Below are 21717 nucleotides of genomic sequence, written 5' to 3'. Positions count from 1 at the left end.
TAAATGTTGGTGAGGACAGAGGGACAGGAAAGGGAGGACTTGTCTGGAACTTTTTATGTGCCTTCATAGGTTCTTCCATATATGATAGTAGTGTTTCAGGTATTACTAAGATCAAAATTTCAGTCTCAACTATACAGGCAACTCCAAACCATGGTATTTATTTATGTGTTTGTTTGTTTGTTTATTATGGAAAAATACACACACAGATATCACCTGAGGCCAAATATTAGCACATGTATATTAGTATATCAGAGGAAAACAAAGAAAGAACTTAAGCCCAAAATAAAGAATCCCTATATCTTCTATACACTTCTCTTTATACATTTCTAATTGTGAGGTAACTCTCTCGGTTCTTGCCTTGGCAGTAGCGTTATGTCCACCTCTATGTCATCCAATTCTCGATTGAACTGTCCCTGGTGAAATAACATCTGTAGAATTGGCTCCCTGGATATTAGTCCCAATGCTTATATAGATCTGCTGTCTCAGGCTCATGAGAAAATGTTGTACCCTCAATGCTCTCAGGAATAGTTGTCAAAGTCTAGGGAGAATCTCTCTCGGAAGCAGTGGTCCCAGTTACTGTGGTTTCTTCAGTCTTAATTGTTTTAATTGTTACCTCATCATTCAACCCAGATACGGGAGAAAAAGGAAAACCATCGTGAGTACCAAATCCAACAGTTACATCTTCACCGAATGTGGGACGTATTGGCCATTGAGTGTATGGATGGTCACTGCGTAGGGGAATGCAGCATGACAGCTTGTTCTTACAAAGAAGCTTGTACCTTTCGAGATGTAAACATCGTCTTCTGCAGTGTCCTACATCATTCTTCCAGCATCTTTCAACAAACCAGCCAGCTGCAGGGTTAAACAAACAGTCAATTTTAAAATTCTAGCCACAAGACGACAAACATTAATTCCAAAGTTTGACAACTACTATTATTGCCATCAAAAGTAATATGATAACAAATACCACAAGCCATTTGGAGAGACAAAGAAGAAAACTAAAACTGTATATTAAAAACTGTGACATGTGCCATCAAGGAAATTGCTGGTGGTGGGGAGAGGAGAGAGAGAGGGAGAAGGGAGGGGGCAGGAGAAAGACCGGAGAAGAAGGAAAGAGGAGGAGGAGGAAGAAAACGAGACAGAGAGGATAGACATATGTAAAGCGAATAGTTAAGCCACGGCAAGGCATGAAGGATGAAAGGAGGCAACAGGATACACAGGAGGCAAAGATTATTTCAGGAAAGGACCATCAAATGCTCAGTCCCAGTGTTGAGAAACAGCGTAGTGTCTTTAAGGTATTAAGAGAAAGCTGAAGAGTCTGAAGTATAATGTGCAAAGAGCAAAGGGGCACGAGATAAAATGAGCTTGAAGTAATCATGCAATTGCCTAGTCAATTTGGCCATTATTAAGCATTTTTATTTATTTCAAACCATCATGTGAGTTAACTTACTTCATGTTTTAGACAGTTAGCTAGGATTTCACATGGAAATTAGATAAGGGAAAAGGAAGAATAGAATCTGGGAGACACGTTAGAAGCTTTGGCCAGGTAAAACATGAGGATGGCTGGAACTAGGGCTGTGAGAGTTGTAAAGAAGAGAACAGACTAAAGACATCGATTGTTTGAATATAAGGTCAGCGGAGGATGGAGAAATCCAAGTACATTAGTACATTTCTGAGCCGATATAGGGGAGATTCGTGATACTTGCTATTCATAGAATAGTAAACAGAGGAAAGAACACAATTTGGAGGGAAGAGAAAAAGGTGGTTACAAGTACTTGTTTTGGGGTATATAACACAATATACCTCAGATGTCCAGAAGGCAGTAGGATATAGCTGTAGCAACTCAGTAGACAAGTTTGGACTCTAGATGTAAATTGTGGAATCATTGCTATGGATAGTATTTAAAACTACAGTTATAGATAAAGTACATATAGTGTTGGAATAATGTGAGATAAAAGGGGGCCATAGTTAAATTCTGGGGAGTGTCAATATAGAGAGCTCAGATAGGAGGAGAAGGCTCAGAAGGAACAGCCAGATACTTAGAGCAAAACAGGAGAATGAGACACTAGAGAATTAGATTAGTTTTCCCAAAAGCAGACCTTGGGATAAATTTTGACTACTGTATAATAAATGAGTTGAGGGCATTCAGCACTCCCCACATCCCAAAATCAGTTTGGAAATGGGGAATTTAGGGAAATAAGACAGCCAAAAAGAGGAGAGTTATACAGTTAGTTACCACTGTGATTGACTAGAGCATGACCCCATGGGGTAATCTGGCAATTAGTGTATGGCTAGGATAAAGGTCCAATTTATCCTTCTTGAGGGTCAGAGGAGCTGGAATATTTTTCCACCATCCAGTAGTTGATAGATGGTACCAGAGTGAGCTGACAATTCCCTGTCATTTCCGGACTGCCCCGTACAGGACTGATTTGCAAGCAATCGACCATGCTTTGAGGATACTGCCAGGCGCAGGTCAGGCTGGTGTGCATGAAAATGGCAAATGCCAAAGGGATACAAAGAAAGTTGTATCAGGTATGACTAGATTATGCAAGTGAGGAAAACGTTTCCTAAAGGAATGCGTGGACACTTGTAGGCAAATACTGCTGTGAGGTTGAGCAAGATAAAGCAGGAGCTGGAGCCTCCATTGCATTTAACATGATGAGTGTCACTGGTAATCTTCAGAGTGGTAGGAAGAGGAGAAACAGAAGTGAAGTGGTTGACATGTGAATGAGAAGTGGAAATAACACCTGGAGACCAAACTCTTAGGAAGTTTAGCTGTGAGGAAGAGCAGAGAAATAGAGAAGTACTTGGAGGACAATATGGAGTCAAGGGAAGGTTTTTCAGGTTTGTTTTGAAAACCGGGAAATAAGAGAGCATGTTTGCAAATATTAAGAAGGAACAAGTAGAAAGGGAGACATTAACATAGAAGAGGGAAATGAGGCAAAAGAAGGGCATAGTCCTTGATTAGGTGACAAGGATTAAGAACACATACAGCATTTGACTGTATGTGATATGGAGAAGCACACTTCCTCAGCTATGTCAAGAGGGAAAGAGAAGATGGGTGCAAAGCCATACTGGTATGAGTGTTGGCAGCGGTAAAAAGAAAAAGTGCCATTTGAATTTTTAAAATCTTGAGATGTGGGGTAAAGTCCTAAGCTGGGAGGGAACATCACAGACAGGAGTGGAGCAGGAGAATTGAAAAGAAAGAAAGGTCAGTGCAAAAAAGTGGTCTAGGAAAGAGGAAAGATGAGCTCACACAAGAAATACAGTAGGATTTCTAAGCAGCGTGATAATTCATTGGAGGAGGGAGGATAGGCGTCTACTGTGAAACTAGTCTGTTCCATTGTATGATCATTTATCAAGCAACTATATGACCATCTTTCTCAGCAAACCGCCCGAGAAGCACCAAGGTTGGTGTATTCTAGGAAACAGCTAGTGCAAAGGCTCTATGTTGGAGGAAGCCAAGGATGTATGAAGAAGGTCAAGTGATTCTCAAAACAACCCTTTTTGCATTTAATTTGATAAAGTATGAAAAGTACCTTTCGTGGGTTGAGATAGAGAGAGAGCACAACGAAAATTTGGCTCCTATTTCCTACCCCGGGAATGTTGGCTTTATCCCAACTTCTCCAATGATTCATTGTTCTCTTATTATTTTACTGGCTCCAATTCTATTGCCCTTGGTAGAATTTTCTGTAAGTTTCGAGGGTAGCGGTACCACTTCTTTCATCCTGGACAAAGTCTAACATTGCTTCCTCATTCCTCACTTCTACAAAGATTACCTCTCTATGTATTTTTTTTTTTCCTCCAGGGTGCCCATCCTCGAAATCTGAGTCCTGTCAGCATTTCTCCTCCATTCCCAAACACGTTAAATCATCTTGTTCTGTCAATTCTTCTTTAAACTTGCCTCTCACTTGCATTGCTCACTACTCCTTTTCAACTATTCCCCCCAGAGTTAAAATTTCGGGTACAGCCCATCACTCAACAGAGGTTTGAGCCCCTAACTGTGGTACAGACTCTATTCTAGGTGCTTGGGGTACATTTGTGAACTAAGCAGACAAAATCGCATGGAGCTTACTTTCTAGCAGAGGAAAACAGACAGTAAAGAAAATGAGTAAATTATCCTGTATGTGAGAGGATGATAAGTGGTTTTCAGAAATAAGAGAGAATAGATTTAAGTGGAATCTATTTGGTGTGTCATGGGGGCAGATGACAGTTTCTTAAACAGCAGTTAGCAGAGGTCTTGAGAGAAGGTGACAATTAAACGGTGACTTGAAGGTGGTGAAGGAATTAGCCACACCAGTATGTAGGGCAAGTGCATTCTAAGCAGAGGAAAAAATAGAACTCTGTGGGTTGAGCAAGCCTGGCATGTTTGAGGAAGGGCACTGAGGCCAGTGTGGCTCTGGCAAAGTGAGCAAGGACTAGAGGACTAGAGTAGTGGGAGATGAGGTGAGAGAGGTCATAAGCACCAGATCATGGAGGGCCTGGTGGGCCACTGTAAGGGCGCTGGTTATTGTTCTGAGTGAAGAGGGGGCCACTGCAGAGATTTGAGCAGAAGAGGTACATGGTCTGACTTCCAGTGTGAGCAGATCACACTCTATGCTATCTTGACAGAAGACAGCAGGAGGCAAGAGTAGAAGGACAGAGACCTGTGAGGAAGCTATGAGGAAGCAGTAACAGGTGAGAGATGATAGTGACTTGAATCAGAGCGGTAGCAGTGGATGGAGGTGGTGAGATCAGTTGGTTCTAGACATAATTTGCAGGTAGATGTAATAGATTTCCTGGTAGATATGGATCTCACAGCTTAGAATATCAAAGATAGTTCCAAGAATATGGCTTAAGCAATACAATGATGGTGACTGCGAATAATCTATAACTTAATGTATTTTTTTTTTTTTAGAATGGCAACCGTCACTTATTTCAAAGCTCCTCAGTCTGGAATTACTATGTCATTAGGACTTATGACCTCCATCACCAATATTTCAAAATCATAAATCTAAAAAATATGAATTACAATGGTATTAATTCAGGCACATAAACCATCTAGCCAAAACATTATCCCTTGTGTGAATTCTCTCTGAAAACAAAAAGAAAGAAGGAAAACAGATACGGAATCAGATAGCATCAACTTAAATATAACTATTAACAGCACTCCACTGATGGACAGTTTGGCTTGGTAAAATGTTTCTTTACAAAACCCTCAGGTGCCATCTCAATTGAAAACAAAAAAATACACTCAAAACATTAAATAGCTAAGTTGCAAAATAGAACCTATAAGCAAAAATTTATAAATCAGCAGGAAACAAATCTACCGTCCTCACAATAAAAGAGAAAAATAAGCAGAACCACACACTTTACAGAAAAATCGAAATACATGATAAATATATATTTGAAGTTTGACTTCTCCATAGTCAAAGAAATAGAAAATATTATAAACTTAGATATTTTCCTTCATTTTAAACATTTGCAATATTCAGAATTTGACAATGCACTAAGCAGACAGGAATAAAGTGCATGTCTAGGAATTTTATGTTGAATGGTTTATGTCTATGAATGGTTGTATAGAACATACTTGTATATGAAACATAAATACACTTCTTAGCAAAAATAATAAGTACATAATAATAAGTACATAAATGTCTCTAACAGATTCTTAGAGAGCAGGGACATGGAGCTGCCAGCATGCCATCATAAGAGCACTTGTGCTGCTCTTTATTGGCCCAAGGCTTTTCCTGTGGACCCTCTTTCCCCTTCAAGACACCTGGGAGCCCAGGGTCAACAACTCCTCCTAGTTCCATCATCTCTCCATTGTAGGGTTCCATTACCTTTGGTCACCAGATTTAGTAACCCACATATCATGAAGGTCAGCATCAGGAGATTCATGGCTTCTGGGAGAGAGGGAGCCCTGTGTCCTGAGGAATGCAGAACACTTTGCATAGTTAAGACTCTGAGTGGTCACCTTTACCGACCTATCATGGGTGATGAACCAGAGAGGAGGAGAATGCTATGCCACCCAGAACAGCAGATAATTAACTTGCACCATTGAGTGTGCATGACAAAATAATGCTCTGTTCTAGAAACTGTTATAGGAAACTGAGGCCTTATGAAATGAAGTATAATCCTGAGGATGCGTATGGTCTGATGGAAAGAAACAACTCCCCAGTAAAGTCCTCCTTAACCTTGGATGGGGCCAATTACTTCTCCTCCCTCTGTATGCAACACTGTGTATATACCCATGATAGCAGAACGCTATATCAAGATCCAACTTGTTTCAGACCAGTAAGCTTATGACCTCCAGTAGATTATCCCCCTTTCCATCTGAGTGATGCCCCAATCCATTGTGTATTAATTTTTTTATAAGTTGTGAAGTTTGCTTTGAATGGATTTTTTGTTGTTGTTGTTGTTGCTATGGATATCCAATTTTTGCAGTAACCGTTTGTTGGAAGTACTATCCTTCCTCCATTGAATTGCTTTGGCAGGTTTGTCAAAAATAAGTTGGCCATACTTGGTGCTCTATTCTGTTCCATGGATTATGTATCTATTCCTCTGCCAGTACAACACATTCTTGACTACGGTAGCTGTATAATATATTTTGAGATAGTGTAGGGATACCTCCTGCTTTATTCTGCCTTCTGAAAATTGTTGTAGCTCTTCCTGTTCCTCTGCCTTTCAAAAAAATTTTAGAATAGTCTTGGGTATATCTACAAAAGATCTTGTTGGGACTATGAAAGCAATTGAGTTACAGCTGTGTTGTAGTTAGAAGAGAAATGACTTCTTTACTATGTTGAGTCTTCCTATCCATGGACATGTGTGCCCATGCCACTTCATTTAAGCCTTTTTTCTTTTTTTAACATCTTTAATGGAGTATAATTGCTTTACAGTGTTGTGTTAGTTTCTGCTGTATAACAAAGTGAGTCAGCTATACGTATAAATATATCCGCATATCCCCTCCCTATCACGGGTCCCTCTCACCCTCCCTATCCACCCTTCTAGGTGGTCCCAAAGCACCAAGCTGATCTCCCTGTGCTATGCAGCTACTTCCCACTAGCTATCTATTTTACATTTGGTAGTGTATATATGTCAATGCCACTCTCTCACTTCATCTCAGCTTTCCCTTCCTCCTCCCCGGGTCTTCAAGTCCATTCACTACGTCTGCATCTTTTTTCCTATCCTGCCCCTGGGTTCATCAGAACCTTTTTTTTTTTTTTTAGATTCCATATATATGGTTAGCATACAGTATTTATTTTTCTGTTTCTGATTTACTTCACTCTGTATGACAGAGTCTATGTCCATCCACCTCCCTAAAATTAACTCAATTTCATTTCTTTTTATGGCGAGTAATACTCCACTGTATATATGTGCAACATCTTCTTTATCCATTCATCTCTCAATGGACACTTAGGTTGGGTCCATGAAAGAAAAACAGAGCTGGAGGAATCAGGCACCCTGACTTCAGACTATACTACAAAGCTACAGTAATCAATACAGTATGTTACTGGCACCAAAATAGAAATATAGATAAATGGAACAGGATAGATAGCCCAGAGATAAACTCACGTATATATGGTCACCTTATCTTTGATGAAGGAGGCAAGACTATTGAATGGAGAAAAGACAGCCTCTTCAATAAGTGGTCCTGGGAAAACTGGACAGCTACATGTAACAGAATGTAATTAGAACACTTACTAACACATACACAAAAATAAAAACAAAATGGATTAAAGAGCTAGATGTAAGACCAGAAACTATAAACCTCTTAGAGGAAAAAATTGGCAGAGCACTCTATGACATAAATCACAGCAAGATCCTTTTTGACCCACCTCTTAGAGAAGTGGAAATATAAACAAAGATAAACAAATGGGACCTAATGAAACTTAAAAGTATTGCACAGCAAAGGAAATCAAAAACAATATAAAAAGACAAGCCTCAGAATGGTAGAAAATATTTGCAAAGGAAGCAACTGACAAAGGATTAATCTCCAAAATTTACAAGCCGCTCATGCAGCTCTACGTCAAAAAAACAAACAACCCAATCCAAAAATGGGCAGAAGACCTAAATAGGCATTTCTCCAAAGAAGATATACAGATTGCCTACAGACACATGAAAGAATGCTCAACATCATTAATCATTAGAGAAATGCAAATCAAAACTACAATGAGATATCATCTCACACCAGTCAGAATGGCCATCATCAAAAAATCTACAAACAATAAATGCTGGAGAGGGTGTGGAGAAAAGGGAACCCTCTTGCACTGTTGGTGGGAATGTAAATTGATACAGCCACTATGGAGAACAGTATGGAGGTTCCTTAAAAAACTAAAAATATGACCCAGCAATCCCACTACTGGGCATATACCCTGAGAAAACCATAATTCAAAAAGAGTCATGTACCAAAATGTTCATTGCAGTTCTATTTACAATAAGCAGGACATGGAAGCAACCTAAGTGTCCATCAACAGATGAATGGATAAAGAAGACGTGGCACATATATACTATGGAATATTACTCAGCCATAAAAAGAAACGAAATTGAGTTATTTGTAGTGAGGTGGATGGACCTAGAGTCTGTCATACAGAGTGAAGTAAGTCAGAAAGAGAAAAACCATATGCTATCCCATATATATGGAATCTGAAACAAAAATGGTCATGAAGAACCTAGGGGCAAGACGGGAATAAAGACGCAGGCCTACTAGAGAATGGAGTTGAGCATATGGTGAGGGGGAAGGGTAAGCTCGGTTGAAGTGACAGAGTGGCATGGACATAGATGCACTACCAAATGTAAAATAGATAGCTAGTGGGAAGCAGCCACATAGCACAGGGAGATCAGCTCAGTGTTTTATTTCCACCTAGATTGGTGGGAAATGGAGGGTGGGAGGGAGACGCAAGTGGGAGGAGATAATATGGGGATATATGTATATGTATAGCTGATTCACTTTGTTATAAAGCAGAAACTAACACAGCATTTTAAAGCAATATTACTCCAATAAGGATATTTTTTTAAAAAAGGTGAAGGGGATTAACAGGTATAAACCTCCAAGTATAAAATAAATGAGCCATGGGGATATAACATATTGCATAAGAAATATGGTCAATAATATTGTAATAATTTTGTATGGGGACAGATGGTTACTAGATTTATCATGGTGATCATTTCATAATGTATGCAAATGTCAAATCACTACACCTGAAACTAACATAATATTTTATGTCAACTCTATTTCAATATAAAATGAATAGAAAAAAAACCAAGAGTCTGAAAGGTGTGGAGAAGAGTGGGCTGTGTATATTCCTCCAGACTTGAAAATCTACATTAATCCATTCTCTACGTCTGTGTCTTTGTTCCTGTCCTGCCCCTTGGTTCTTAAGAACTTTTTTTTTTTAATCCATATATATGTGTTAGCATACGGTATTTAATTCTCTCTTTCTGACTTACTTCACTCTGTATGACAGTCTCCAGGTCCATCCACCTCACTACAAATAACTCAATTTCGTTTCTTTTTATGGCTGAGTATATTACATTGTATATATGTGTCACATCTGCTTTATCCATTCATCTACTGATGGACACTTAGGTTTCTTCCATGTCCTGGTTATTGTAAATAGTGCTGCAATGAACATTGGGGTACATGACTCTTTTTGAATTATGGTTTTCTCAGGGTATATGCCCAGTAGTGGGATTGTTGGGTCATATGGTAGTTCTATTTTTAGCTTTTTAAGGAACCTCCATACTGTTCTCCATAATGGCTGTATCAATTTACATTCCAACCAACAGTGCAAGAGGTTCCCCTTTTCTCCACACCCTCTCCAGCATTTATTGTTTGTAGATTTTTTGATGATGGCCATCCTGACTGGTGTGAGGTGATACCTCATTGTAGTTTTGATCTGCATTTCTCTAATAATTAGTGATATTGAGCATCTTTTCATGTGTCTCTTGACCATCTGTATGTCTTCTTTTGAGAAATCTCTATTTAGGTCTTCCACCCAGTTTTTGATTGGGTTGTTTGTTTGTTTGTTTGTTTGTTTTGATATTGAGCTGCATGAGCTGCTTGTAAATTTTGGAGATTAAACCATTGTCCATTGATTCATTTGCAAATATCTTCTCCCATTCTGAGGGTTGTCTTTTCGTCTTGTTTATGGTTTCCTTTGCTGTGCAAAAGCTTTTAAGTTTCATTAGCTCCCATTTGTTTATTTTTGTTTTTATTTCCACTTCTCTAGGAGGTGGGTCAAAAAAGATCGTGCTGTGATTTATGTCAAAGAGGGTTCTTCCTATGTTTTCCTCTAAGAATTTTATAGTGTCCACTCTCACATTTAGGTCTTTGATTCATTTTGAGTTTATTTTTGTGTATGGTGTTAGGGAGTGTTCTAATTTCATTCTTTTACATGTAGCTGTCCTGTTTTCCCAGCACCACTTATTGAAGAGGCTGTCTCTTCTCCATTGTATAGTCTTACCTCCATTATCATAGACTAGTTGACCATATGTGTGTGGGTTTATCTCTGGGCTTTCTATCCTGTTCCATTGATCTATTTTTCTGTTTTTGTGCCAGTACCATACTGTTTTGATTACTGTAACTTTGTAGTACAGTCTGAAGTCAGGGAGCCTGATTCCTCCAGCTCCATTTTTTTTTTTCTCAAGATTGCTTTGGCTATTCAGGGTCTTTTGTGTTTCCATACAAATTTTAAGATTTTTTGTTCTAGTTCTGTAAAAAATGCCATTGGTAATTTGATAGGGATTGCAATGAAACTGTAGATTGCTTTGGGTCGTATAGTCATTTTCATAATATTGATTCTTCTAATCCAAGAAGATTGGATTGTATGGTATATCTCACCATCTCTTTGTGTCATCTTTGATTTCTTTCATCAGTGTCTTACAGTTTTCTGAATACAGGTCTTTTACATCCTTAGGTAGGTTTATTTCTAGGTATTTTATTCTTTTTGTTGCAGTGGTAAATGGGGTTGTTTCTTTAATTTCTCCTTTTGATATATTGTTGTTAGTGTATAGGAGCACAAGAGATTTCTGTGCATTAATTTTGTATCCTTCAACTTTACCAAATTCATTGATTAGCTCTAGTAGTTTTCTGGTGGCATCTTTAGGATTTTCTTTGTGTAGTATCATGTCATCTGCTCTGATAGTTTTACTTCTTCCTTTCCAATTTGTATTCCTTTTTTTTCTTTTTCTTCTCTGATTTCTGCAGTTAGGACTTCCAAAGCTGTGTTGAATAATAGTGGCAAGAGTGGACATCCTAGTCTTGTTCCTGATCTTAGTGGAAATTCTTTCCATTTTTCACCATTGAGAATGATGTTTGTTGTGGGTTTGTCATATACAGCCTTTATTATGTTGAGGTAGCTTCCCTCTATGCCCACTTTCTGTAGAGTTTTTAATCATAAGTCGTTGAACTTTATCAAAAGCTTTTTCTGCATCTATTGAGATGATCATATGGTTTGTATTCTTCAATTTTTTAATATGGTGTATCGCATTGATTGATTTGCATATTTTGAAGAATCCTTGCATCCTTGGCATAAATCCCACTTGATCATGTTGTATTCTTTTTAGTGTGTTGTTGGATTCTGTTTGCTAGTATTTTTGTGTCTGTATTCATCAGTGATATTGGTCTGTAATTTTCCTTTTTTGTGATATCTTTGTCTAGTTGTGGTGTCACGGTGATGGTGGCCTCATTGAATAAGTTTGACAGTGTTCCTTCCTCTGCAATTTTTTGGAAGAGTTTGAGAACGATGGGTGTTAGCTCTTCTCTAAATGTTTGATAGAATTCACCTGTGAAGCCATCTGGTCATGGACTTTTGTTTGTTGAAAGATTGTTAAACACAGTTTCAATTTCATTACTTGTGATTGGTCTGTTCATATTTTCTATTTCTTTCTGGTTCAGTCTTGGAAGGTTATACTTTCTAAGAATTTGTCCATTTCTTCCAGGTTGTCTATTTTATTGGCATAGAGTTGCTTGTAGTAGTCTCTTATGATCTTTTGTATTTCTGCAGTGTCCATTGTAACTTCTCATTTTTCATTTCCTTTTTTACTGATTTGAGTCCTCTCCCTCTTTTTCTTAATGAGTGTGGCTAAAGGTTTATCAATTTTGTTTATCTTCTCAAAGAACCAGCTTTTAGTTTTATTGATCTTTGGTATTGTTTTCTTTGTTTCTATTTCATTTTTTTCTGCTCTGAACTTTATGGTTTCTTTCCTTCTACTAATTTTTGGGTTTTTAAAAAAATTCTGCTTTCTCTAGTTCCTTTAGGTGTAAGATTGGATTGTTTAGTTGAGATTTTACTTGTTTCTTGAGGTAGGATTGCATTGCTATAAACTTCCCTCTTTGAACTGCTTTTGCTGTATCCCATAGGTTTTGGGTCATTGTGTTTTTGTTGTCATTTGTCTCTAGGTATTTTTTGATTTCCTCTTTGGTTTCTTCAGTAATCTCTTGGTTATTTAGTAGCATATTGTTTGGCCTCCATGTGTTTGTGTTTTTTACAGTTTTTTCCCTGTAATAGATTTGTAATCTCATAGCATTGTGGTCGGAAAAGGTGCTTGATATGATTTCAGTTTTCTTAAATTTACCAAGGCTTGATTTGTGACCCAAGATATGATCTATACTGGAGAATGTTCCATGTGCTCTTAAGAAGAAAGTGTAATGTGCTGTATTCAGATGGAATGTCCTATAAATATCTCTTAAATCTATCTGTACTATTGTGTCATTTAAAGCTTGTGTTTCCTTATTAATTTTCTGTCTGGATGTTCTGTCCATTGGTGTATGTGAGGTGTTAAAGCCCCTCACTATTATTGTGTTACTGTCAATTTCCCCTTTTATAGCTGTTAGCATTTGCCTTACGTATTGAGGTGCTCCTATGTTGGGTGCATATATATTTATAATTGTTATATCTTCCTCTTGGATTTGTCCCTTGATCATTATGCAGTGTCCTTCCTTGTCTCTTGTAACATTCTTTACTTTAAAGTCTATTTTATCTAATATGAGTATTGCTACTCCAGCTTTCTTTTGATTTCCATTTGCATGGAATATCTTTTTCCATCCCCTCACTTTCGGTTTGTATGTATCCCTAGGTCTGAAGTGGGTCTCTTGTAGACAGCATATATATGGGTCTTGTTTTTGTATCCATTCAGCCAGTCTGTGTCTTTTGGTTGGAGTGTTTAATCCATTTACATTTAAGGTAGTTATTGATATGTATGTTCCTATTACCATTTTCTTAATTGTTTTGGGTTTATTTTTGTAGGTCTTTTTCTTCTCTTGTGTTTTCCACTTAGAGAAGTTCCTTTAGCATTTGTTGTAGAGCTGGTTTGGTGGTGCTGAATTCTCTCAGCTTTCACTTGTCTGTAAGGCTTTTTATTTCTCCATCGAATCTGAATGAGATCCTTGCTGGGTAGAGTAATCTTGGTTGTAGGTTTTATCCTTTCATCACTTTAAATAAATCCTGCCACTCCCTTCTGGCCTGCAGAGTTTCTGCTGAACAATCAGCTGATAACCTTATGGGGATTCCCTTGTATGTAATTTTTTGCTTTTCCCTTGCTGCTTTTAATATTTTTTCTTTGTATTTAATTTTTGTTAGGTTGATTAATATGTGTCTTGGTGTGTTTCTCCTTGTGTTTATCCTGTATGGGACTCTGTGTGCTTCCTGGACTTGTTTCACTGTTTCCTTTCCCATGTTAGGGAATTTTTCAGCTCTTATCTCTTCAAATATTTCTCAGACCCCTTCTCTTTCTCTTCTTCTTCTGGGATCCCTATAATTCGAATGTTGGTGCATTTAATGTTGTCCCATAAGTCTCTGAGACTGTCCTCAGTTCTTTTCATTCTTTTTTCTTTATTCTGCTCCACAGCAGGTGTTTCCACCATTCTATCCTCAAGCTCACTTATCTGTTCTTCTGCCTCAGTTATTCTGGTATTGATTCCTTCTATAGTATTTTTGATTTCAGTTATTGTGTTTTTCATCACTGTTTGCTCTTTAGTTCTTCTAGGTCCTTGTTAAATGTTTCTTTTATTTTCTCTATTCTATTTCTGAGATTTTGGATCATCTTTACTATCATTTCTCTCAATTCTTTTTCAGGTAGACTGCCTATTTACTCTTCATTTGTCTAGTCTTGTGGGTTTTTATCTTGCTCCTTCATCTGCAGCATATTTCTCTGTCTTCTCATTTTGTTTAACTTACTGTGTTTGGGACTCTCCTTTCTGTAGGCTACAGGGTTGTAGTTCCTCTTACCTCTTGTGTCTGCCTCCAGTGGGTGAGGTTCATCCAGTGACTTGTGTAGGTTTCCTGGTGGTGGTGGAGGGACATCTGCCTGCGTTCTGGTGGGTGGAGCTGGATCTTTTCCCTCTAATGTGCAGGAACATGTCTGGTGGTGTGTTTTGTGGTGTCTGTGAGATATGTGTGACTTTACGCAGCATATCTGCTAATGGGTGGGGTTGTGTTCCTGTTTTGCTAGTTGTTTGGTTTGAGGCATCCAGCACTGGAGTTTGCTGGCCATTGGGTGGAGCCGGGTCTTGGTGTTGAGATGGAGACCAGGTGAGCTCTCACCAATTAATATTCCCAGGGACTGGGAGTTCTCTGACAGTCCAACATCCTGGACTTCGCTCTCCCACCTCAGAGGCTCATGCTCAACCCCTGTCCAGAGCACCAAGACCCTGCAAATCGAACAGTGCAGAAGAACTGGGGGGGGGGGGGGAAGGAAGAAAACAAAAAGACAAGCAAAACCCAAAGACAAGTGGTAAAAGCAAAACCAAACAGACAAAAACACACAAAGAACACACACACACACACACACACACACACACACACACACACACACAGAAAACAAAAAAGAAGAGAGCAACCAAACAAATAATCAAACCCCAAAATGAAAATCAACACTAAAAACTAAACTAACAAAAACAAAACCTGAAAACAAATCAAAACCAGAAAGCAAATTCTAGGTAGGTCTCTGGACCTGGTGTGGGTGGGCACTGTGGGGCCAGCTCAGCCGCTGACCTGGCCCAATTCCCGCGTGTACTTGCCCCAAATGTCCACAGTTGCCCTCGAAGTCCACAACCTCAATTGTGGGAACAATCGTTGTCTCTTCAGATATTCCAGAGATGCAGGGTTTACCAAGCCAATTGAAGGGATTTAATCCACTTTTCCTGTGGCTGCACAGAGAGATTTCCCTTTCTCTTCTTTGGTCGCACAGCCCCTGGACTTCAACTTTGGTTTTGACCCTGCCTCTGCATGTGGGCCACCCTTAGGCGTCTGTTCCCCACCTAGGTGAGAGGGGGCAAAAGCAGTGGCTGATTAGGGCTCACTTGCTCACTCAGGCCAGGGAGATGGAGGGATATGGCAGCCACAATTGGGATGTGTAGGGAGTGCCTGCAACAGCAGAGACCAGCAGGAAGTTGCAACAGCCTGAGGCAAGCTGTTCACTCTCCTGGGGAAGTTGGCCCCAGGTCACGGGACCTTCAGTATTGGCGGGCTGCACAGGCTCCCAGAAGGTGTGGACAGTGATCTGTTTGCTCACAGGATCTTTCGTGGCAGCAGTGGCAGTGGTATCCATCGCTCCTGCCTCTAGGGTCTGAGCTAGCGGCCACAGCTCGCGTTCACCCCTGGAGCTCATATAGGCAATGCCCTGCCATCTGTGAGCACATGGAGCAAGAAGCTCCTATGGCAGGCCCGCCCCTCTCCTCGTGCACCCCACAACAATGGTCCCTTGCCTCTCTGGCAGGCCCAGCTTCTTCCCCGACTCCCTCAGCTGTGGCATACTCGCCCCCTCAGGCTGTCTTCATGCAGTCAACCACAGTCCTCTCCCTGGGGTCTGACCTCTGAAGCCCAAGCCTCAGGACCCAGCCCCCACCTGCCCTGGCAGGCAGAAAAGTGTCTCAGTGCTGGTCGGCACCAATCCTCTGTGCAGGATTCTGTCTGCTTTGCCCTCTGCACGTCTGTTGCTGCACTCTCCTCTGAGGCTCCAAAACTCTCCCTTGTCCCCACCAGTGAGGGGGTTTCCTAGTGTGTGGAAACTTTTCCTCCTTCACAGCTCCCTCCCAGAGGTACAGGTCCCATCCCAATTCCTTTGCCTCTTTTTTTTTCCTTTTGTCTTTTGCCCTACCCAGTTATGTGGAGATTTTCTTGCCTTTTTGGAAGTCTGAGGTCTTCTGCCAGCGTTCAGTAGGCATTCTGTAGCAGTTGATGCACATCCACCTGTAGATGTATTTTTGATGTATCTGTGGGGAAGAAGGTGATCTCCATGTCTTACTCCTCTGCCATCTTCCCCAAACTCTGCTTTTGCTTTCTTTTTGTCATTGCTGTTCCGGGTCCCCTGTAGCTTAATGATCCATCAATTCTCTCAATGGAAATTGACCTCCAAATTGATGCTAACTTCATATAAAATGTTAAAAACAGTATTTTCATTTGCTTCCTTTATCCAGCTCCAATCTGAAATACCCCATCTCTAGAGTTATGCTGTCCATGTTAGATATTTGATTTGGTATGTTAGACATATTTTATATTTATATATATCCTCCATTCTCTAGGTTTCTTTTTCATTTTATTGATGGTATCTTTTAATGTGTAAGTTTTAAATTTCTATGAACTTCCTTTTGTTGTCACTTTTGCTTTTGGTGTCATATCTAAAAAATCATTGCTTAATTCAAGATCATGAAGATTTACTCTTGTGTTTTCTTCTGAGAGTTTTAATTTTAACTCTTATATTTAGCTCTTTGATCCATTTTAATTTAATTTGTGTATGATATAACACAGGAGTCTTAATTTGTTCTTTTGTGTGTGGTTCTCCAGTTTTCTCAATTCTATTCGTTAAAAAGATGATTCTTTCTTCATTGAATTGTCTTGAAACCCTTAGAGAAAATCAGTTGACATAAGCATTAAGATTCATTTCTAGACTCTCAATTCTATTCCATTGTTACATATGTCTAGGTATTTTGGAGTGTCCCCATCACCTCTCAAGTTTGATGATTCACCAGACCTAGATAAGCTCATGTGTACAATTTATTACCTTTAAAGGATACAGACTGAAATCAGCAAAGGAAAAAGACATAGAAGGAGTCTAGAAGAAACTAAGTATAAGATTCCTAGTTGGGTCACATGGACCCAGCTTAATTCTCCCAGCCATGATGTGTGATAACATATGCACAGTGCTGCCAGCCAAGGAAGCTCACTGGACCCTTGGTGTCTAGGGTTTTTATTGGGGATCAATCATGTAGGCATGATTTCACAATCATTTCACATGCATGAAATTAGCTACCCGTCTTCAAATCCTGCTTCTAGAGTTCAAACTGATACAGCTTAGCCTAAAATCATATAAACCAGGTATTCACTGTATATCACATGGTTAGGATAAAATATCTGGCGTGGTCCAAGTCAGGTATGCAAAGACAGTTTCTCAGGTGGGATATTTTAAGGGTTCAGAGGTTATTTGCCAGATGCTGGTCATGGAACAATTCTGATGATTTTTGAAATGTGTAGATTTGGTCAACCACAAGTCTGCTGTTAGTCATTTATTTCATAGTTTACACCCATGGCCTTTTGCCTAGGCTATCTTAGAGAAAAATGATCCTGATTGAGCATTTACATTTAGTATAACATTAATGTAACATATATAGGAATAGTATCAGGGTGAATATGTGTAACTTTTGGAGAAGCCAGTGTGGGGTAGGAATAGACTTCAAGAAAACTTATCTACTATATAAAGCCATTATATGCATTTTAAATGTTTTTTTACATTATAATTTGATTACTTGTTTCCCCCTTGATCTACCATTTTACCTTATGATAAATGTGTGCAGAACTACTTAGTATAGAAATTAGTTTATGGTTGGGCAGAGCCATGAGTGACTGTCTCATATACAATTATAACAGAGAATAAAATACTTAGGAATGAATTTAACCAAAGAGGTGAAAGACCTGTACCCTGAACACTATAAGACATTTTAAAAAATTGAACTAGTTGATTCACAATGTGGTGTTATTTTCTGTTGTACAGCAAAATGACTCAGTTATGTATGTTTGTTTTCTATGTGTCTGTTTCTGTTTTATAAATAAGTTCATTTGTATCATATTTTAGGTTCCATATATAAGTGACATCATATTGAGGCAGGAGATAGATGGGTTCCAGGTTAGGCATGTACAACTGGCCTCCTTTTTACATTTCATGGGGCAGGAAAAATGTGGGCTTCAGGATGGACACTTAAAACTAGCCTCCTGTTTGCATTGCCTGAGACAAGAGATAGGTGGGTTCCAGGTTAGGCATTTACAATCAGCCTCCTGTTTGCTCTCCGAAATGGAAGTAACAACAGAAACAGGGTAAATAGCCAGGTTTCATCCCTATGGACACCTTAAGATAACTGTCATGGCAGGAACAAAGAGGGGCTAAACACTGCTTGAGTAAAGGATCAAGAGATCACATATTTCCCCTCCTTGGGGCAAGGGAGACACTACACATGCACAGAAAGCCTCCTAGGAGGTCAAAAGTCAGGGGATGCCAGGCCATAATAAGTCTTGCTTCTTTTCTGCCAGATGCCTTTGCATTGAAATCCATCTTGGCTGAGGGGTGCGTGTGCACCTAGGGGAGGGTCCTGAGACAAATTAGCCAGGTGGGCAAAACAAGATGATTGGCCAGAGGGAAGACAAAGACCCAGAAAACTGCCTCCTCATAAAGGATTTAAACTTCCCAAAGGCGTGACTCTCGAGCCTCTCTCGCAGAGTTCACCCGTGCGTCTTTCCACATCTACCCTCCTTTTCCAATAAACATTTTACTTTTCTCTTTACCTTCTGCCTCCTCATCAGAATTTTTTCTTGTCAAGGTAGGCAAGGACTGGGGATTTAGGCCCTAGCTGCTGGCCCCTGTGGTCTAGTGATTAGGACTCCTGATCAGGGAACTAAGGTCTCGCTTCCAGATACTACTCACTGCTGCATGCATCCAAAATCAATATGATTTTTGTCTTTCTCTGTCTTACTTACTTCACTTAGTATAATAATCTCTAGGTCCACCCATGTTGCTGCAAATGGCATTATTTCATTCCTTTTTTTATGGCTGAGTAGTATTTCATTGTATATATGAACCACAATTTCTTTATCCATACATCTGTTGATGGACATTTAGGTTCCTTCCATGTCTCGGCTATTGTACATATTTCTGTCATGAACTTTGGTGTGCATGTATCTTTTTGAATTAGAGTTTTCATCTTTTCTGGATATATGCCCAAGAGTGGGATTGCTGGATCATATGGTAACTCTATTTTTAGTTTTTTAAGGAACCTCCATACTGTTCTCCATAGTGGTTGCACAAATTTATATTCCCACCAACAGTGTAGAAGTGTTCCCTTTTCTCCACATCCTCTCCAGCATTTATTGTTTGTGGACTTTTTAATGACGGTCATTCTGACGGGTATTAAGTGAAACCTCATTGTAGTTTTGATTTGCATTTCTCTGATAATTAGTGATGTTGACCATCTTTTCATGTGCCTATTGGCCATCTTTATGTCTTCTTTGGAGAAATGTTTACTTAGGTCTTCTGCCCACTTCTTGATTGGGTGTTTTTTTTTTTTTTTTTTTGAGTTGTTTGAGCTGTTTGTATATTTTGCAAACTAAGCCCTTGTCAGTTGCATCATTTGCAAATATTTTCTCCCAGTCCATAGATTGTCTTTTTGTTTTGTTTGTGGTTTTCTTTGCTGTGTGAAAGCCTATAAGTTTGATTAGGTCCCCTTTGTTTGTTTTTTCTTTTATTTCTATTGCCTTGGGAGACTGACCTAAGAAAACATTGCTACGATTTATGTCAGAGAATATTTTTCCTATAAAACACTGTGGAAAGAAATTGAAGACACAAATACATGGAAAGATACTCTGTGTTCATGGATGGAAAACAGTATTATTAAATATTGTACAGCCACTATGGAAAACAGTATGGAGTTTCCTCAAAAAATTAAAAATAGAACTACCATATGATCCAGCAATCCCACTTGTGGATGTAATAAAATCACTATCTTGAAGAGATATTTGCACTCTCATGTTCATTGCAGTATTTATCACAATAGTCAAAGTATAGAAACAACCGAATTGTCTGTCGATAGGTGAATGGAAAGAGAAGACATCTATGTGTATGTATACACACACACACTCACACACACACACACACACAGTGGCATATTAATCAGCATTTTAAAAAGAAAGAAATCTGCCTTTAGTGACAACATATATGGACCTGAAAAACATTATGCTAACTTAAATAAGTCAGATGAAGAAAGAAAAACACTGCATGACTACATTTGTATGTGGAATCTCGATAGTTAAACTCATAGAAGGTGAGAATAGATAGTGGTTACCAGGGTCTGTGTGGAGGGGGAAATGGGGAGATGTCAGCCAGTGGTACAAAGTTTCAGTTATGCAAGATGAATAAGTGCTGAAGATCTATTGTACAATAATGTTTCTATAGTTAACAATGTTGTATACTTCAAATTTGCTAAAAGAGTAGATCTTGTTTTCACCACAAAAAAGAAACAAATAACTATGTGAGGCAATGAATAAAAAAAACATGAAATTGATTAAAAGAAAAAGCATAGACTGAGAGATATTATTTACAAAAAAAATCCGACAAAGAACTCATATATAGAGTTTATAACATTTAGAAAATGGGGAAATGAAAAGACATTTCACCAAAGATGATATGTGGATGGCAAATAAGTACATGAAAAGATGTTTAACATCACTAGCAATTAGGGAAATGCAATTTAAGATCAGGATGAGATAGTACTACATATCTATTGCAACAGCTAGAATTAAAAACCATGACAGTACCACACAGTGATGAGGAGAAACTGAATCTCTCACACATTGCTGGTGAGAATGTTAAGTGGTGCAGGCACTCTGAAAAATAGTTTGGCAGTTTTTTTAAAAGCTAACTTTACAAATATCATGGAATCCATCAATCAAACCCCTAGGCATTTGTCCAGAGAAATGAAAACATATGTTCACAAACAAACCTGTATGCAAATGTTCATAGCAGCTTTATTTGTAATAACCAAAATCTGGGAACAACCAAAATGTTCTATAATATGTTAATGGTTAGATAAACTGCAGCACATCCATACTATGGAATACTATGCAGCAATAAAAGGAACAAACTATTGATATACACAGTGATCTCAAAAGTCATATTCTGTATGATTCTTTTTATATAACATCCTCAAAATGACAAAATTAGAAAGATGGAGAACAAACAGTTTGTTGCCAGGGGTTAGGGATGCTAAGGAAGTAGGTGGTTGAGTGTTACTATAAAGGGGCAGCACAAAGAAAATCTTTGTGGTGATTGAATAGTTTTGCATATTGATTGCTTACACTAATCAACACTTGTGATAAAATGACATTGAAATATACATATATACTGTACCAATGTCAGTTTCCTTGTTTTGACATTGTACTATAGTTATTCAAAATGTAATATTTGGGGAAACTGGGTAAAGTGTACACAGGATTTCGTTACTATCTTTGCAACTTCCTGATAATCTATAATAATTCCAAAATAAAAAATTAATAAAATAAATAAATAAAGACATAATTACAGCCAGAAGATTTATGTGTTTGGTGAGACAATATTCTCTGTTGTGGAGCAATGGCTTTGGAGTCAGGTGGACTAAAGTCCCATTCCTGACTCCATGGCTTACCAGCTGTGTGGCCTTCAGAAAGTTGACTGACCTCTCTGGCCTTCAGTTTTCTCTTCCAAAGAATGGTCTTT

The 21717-nt window shown here is 38.8% G+C and overlaps 1 protein-coding gene across 1 annotated transcript; it reads right to left on the bottom strand.

The window, feature by feature from the left end:
• Window positions 1-538: 538 nt before the first annotated feature.
• On the bottom strand, window positions 539-5880 carry DEFB125 (defensin beta 125). The gene is made up of 2 exons (XM_061209681.1): window positions 5823-5880; window positions 539-852 (listed from the first exon to the last, which is right to left on the bottom strand). The coding sequence occupies exons 1-2, from the start codon at window positions 5878-5880 to the stop codon at window positions 539-541; spliced, it is 372 nt and encodes a 123-aa protein (XP_061065664.1).
• Between the last annotated feature and the right edge of the window lie 15837 nt (window positions 5881-21717).

This window comes from Eubalaena glacialis, chromosome 13 (genome assembly GCF_028564815.1).
Source record: "Eubalaena glacialis isolate mEubGla1 chromosome 13, mEubGla1.1.hap2.+ XY, whole genome shotgun sequence".
NCBI lineage: Eukaryota > Metazoa > Chordata > Mammalia > Artiodactyla > Balaenidae > Eubalaena > Eubalaena glacialis.
Note: the sequence above shows the minus strand (reverse complement) of the source record. Positions and strands in the feature narration are given on the sequence as shown.

What these genes read in the sequence shown, in the direction of transcription:
- DEFB125 (XM_061209681.1), bottom strand. Translation starts at nt 5,880, where the DNA reads ATGAATCTCCTGATGCTGACCTTCATGATATGTGGGTTACTAAATCTG. An exon ending in ACTAAATCTGGTGACCAAAG is followed by an intron (nt 853 to 5,822) that starts GTAATGGAACCC and finishes TTAACCCTGCAG; the next exon opens with CTGGCTGGTTTGTTGAAAGA.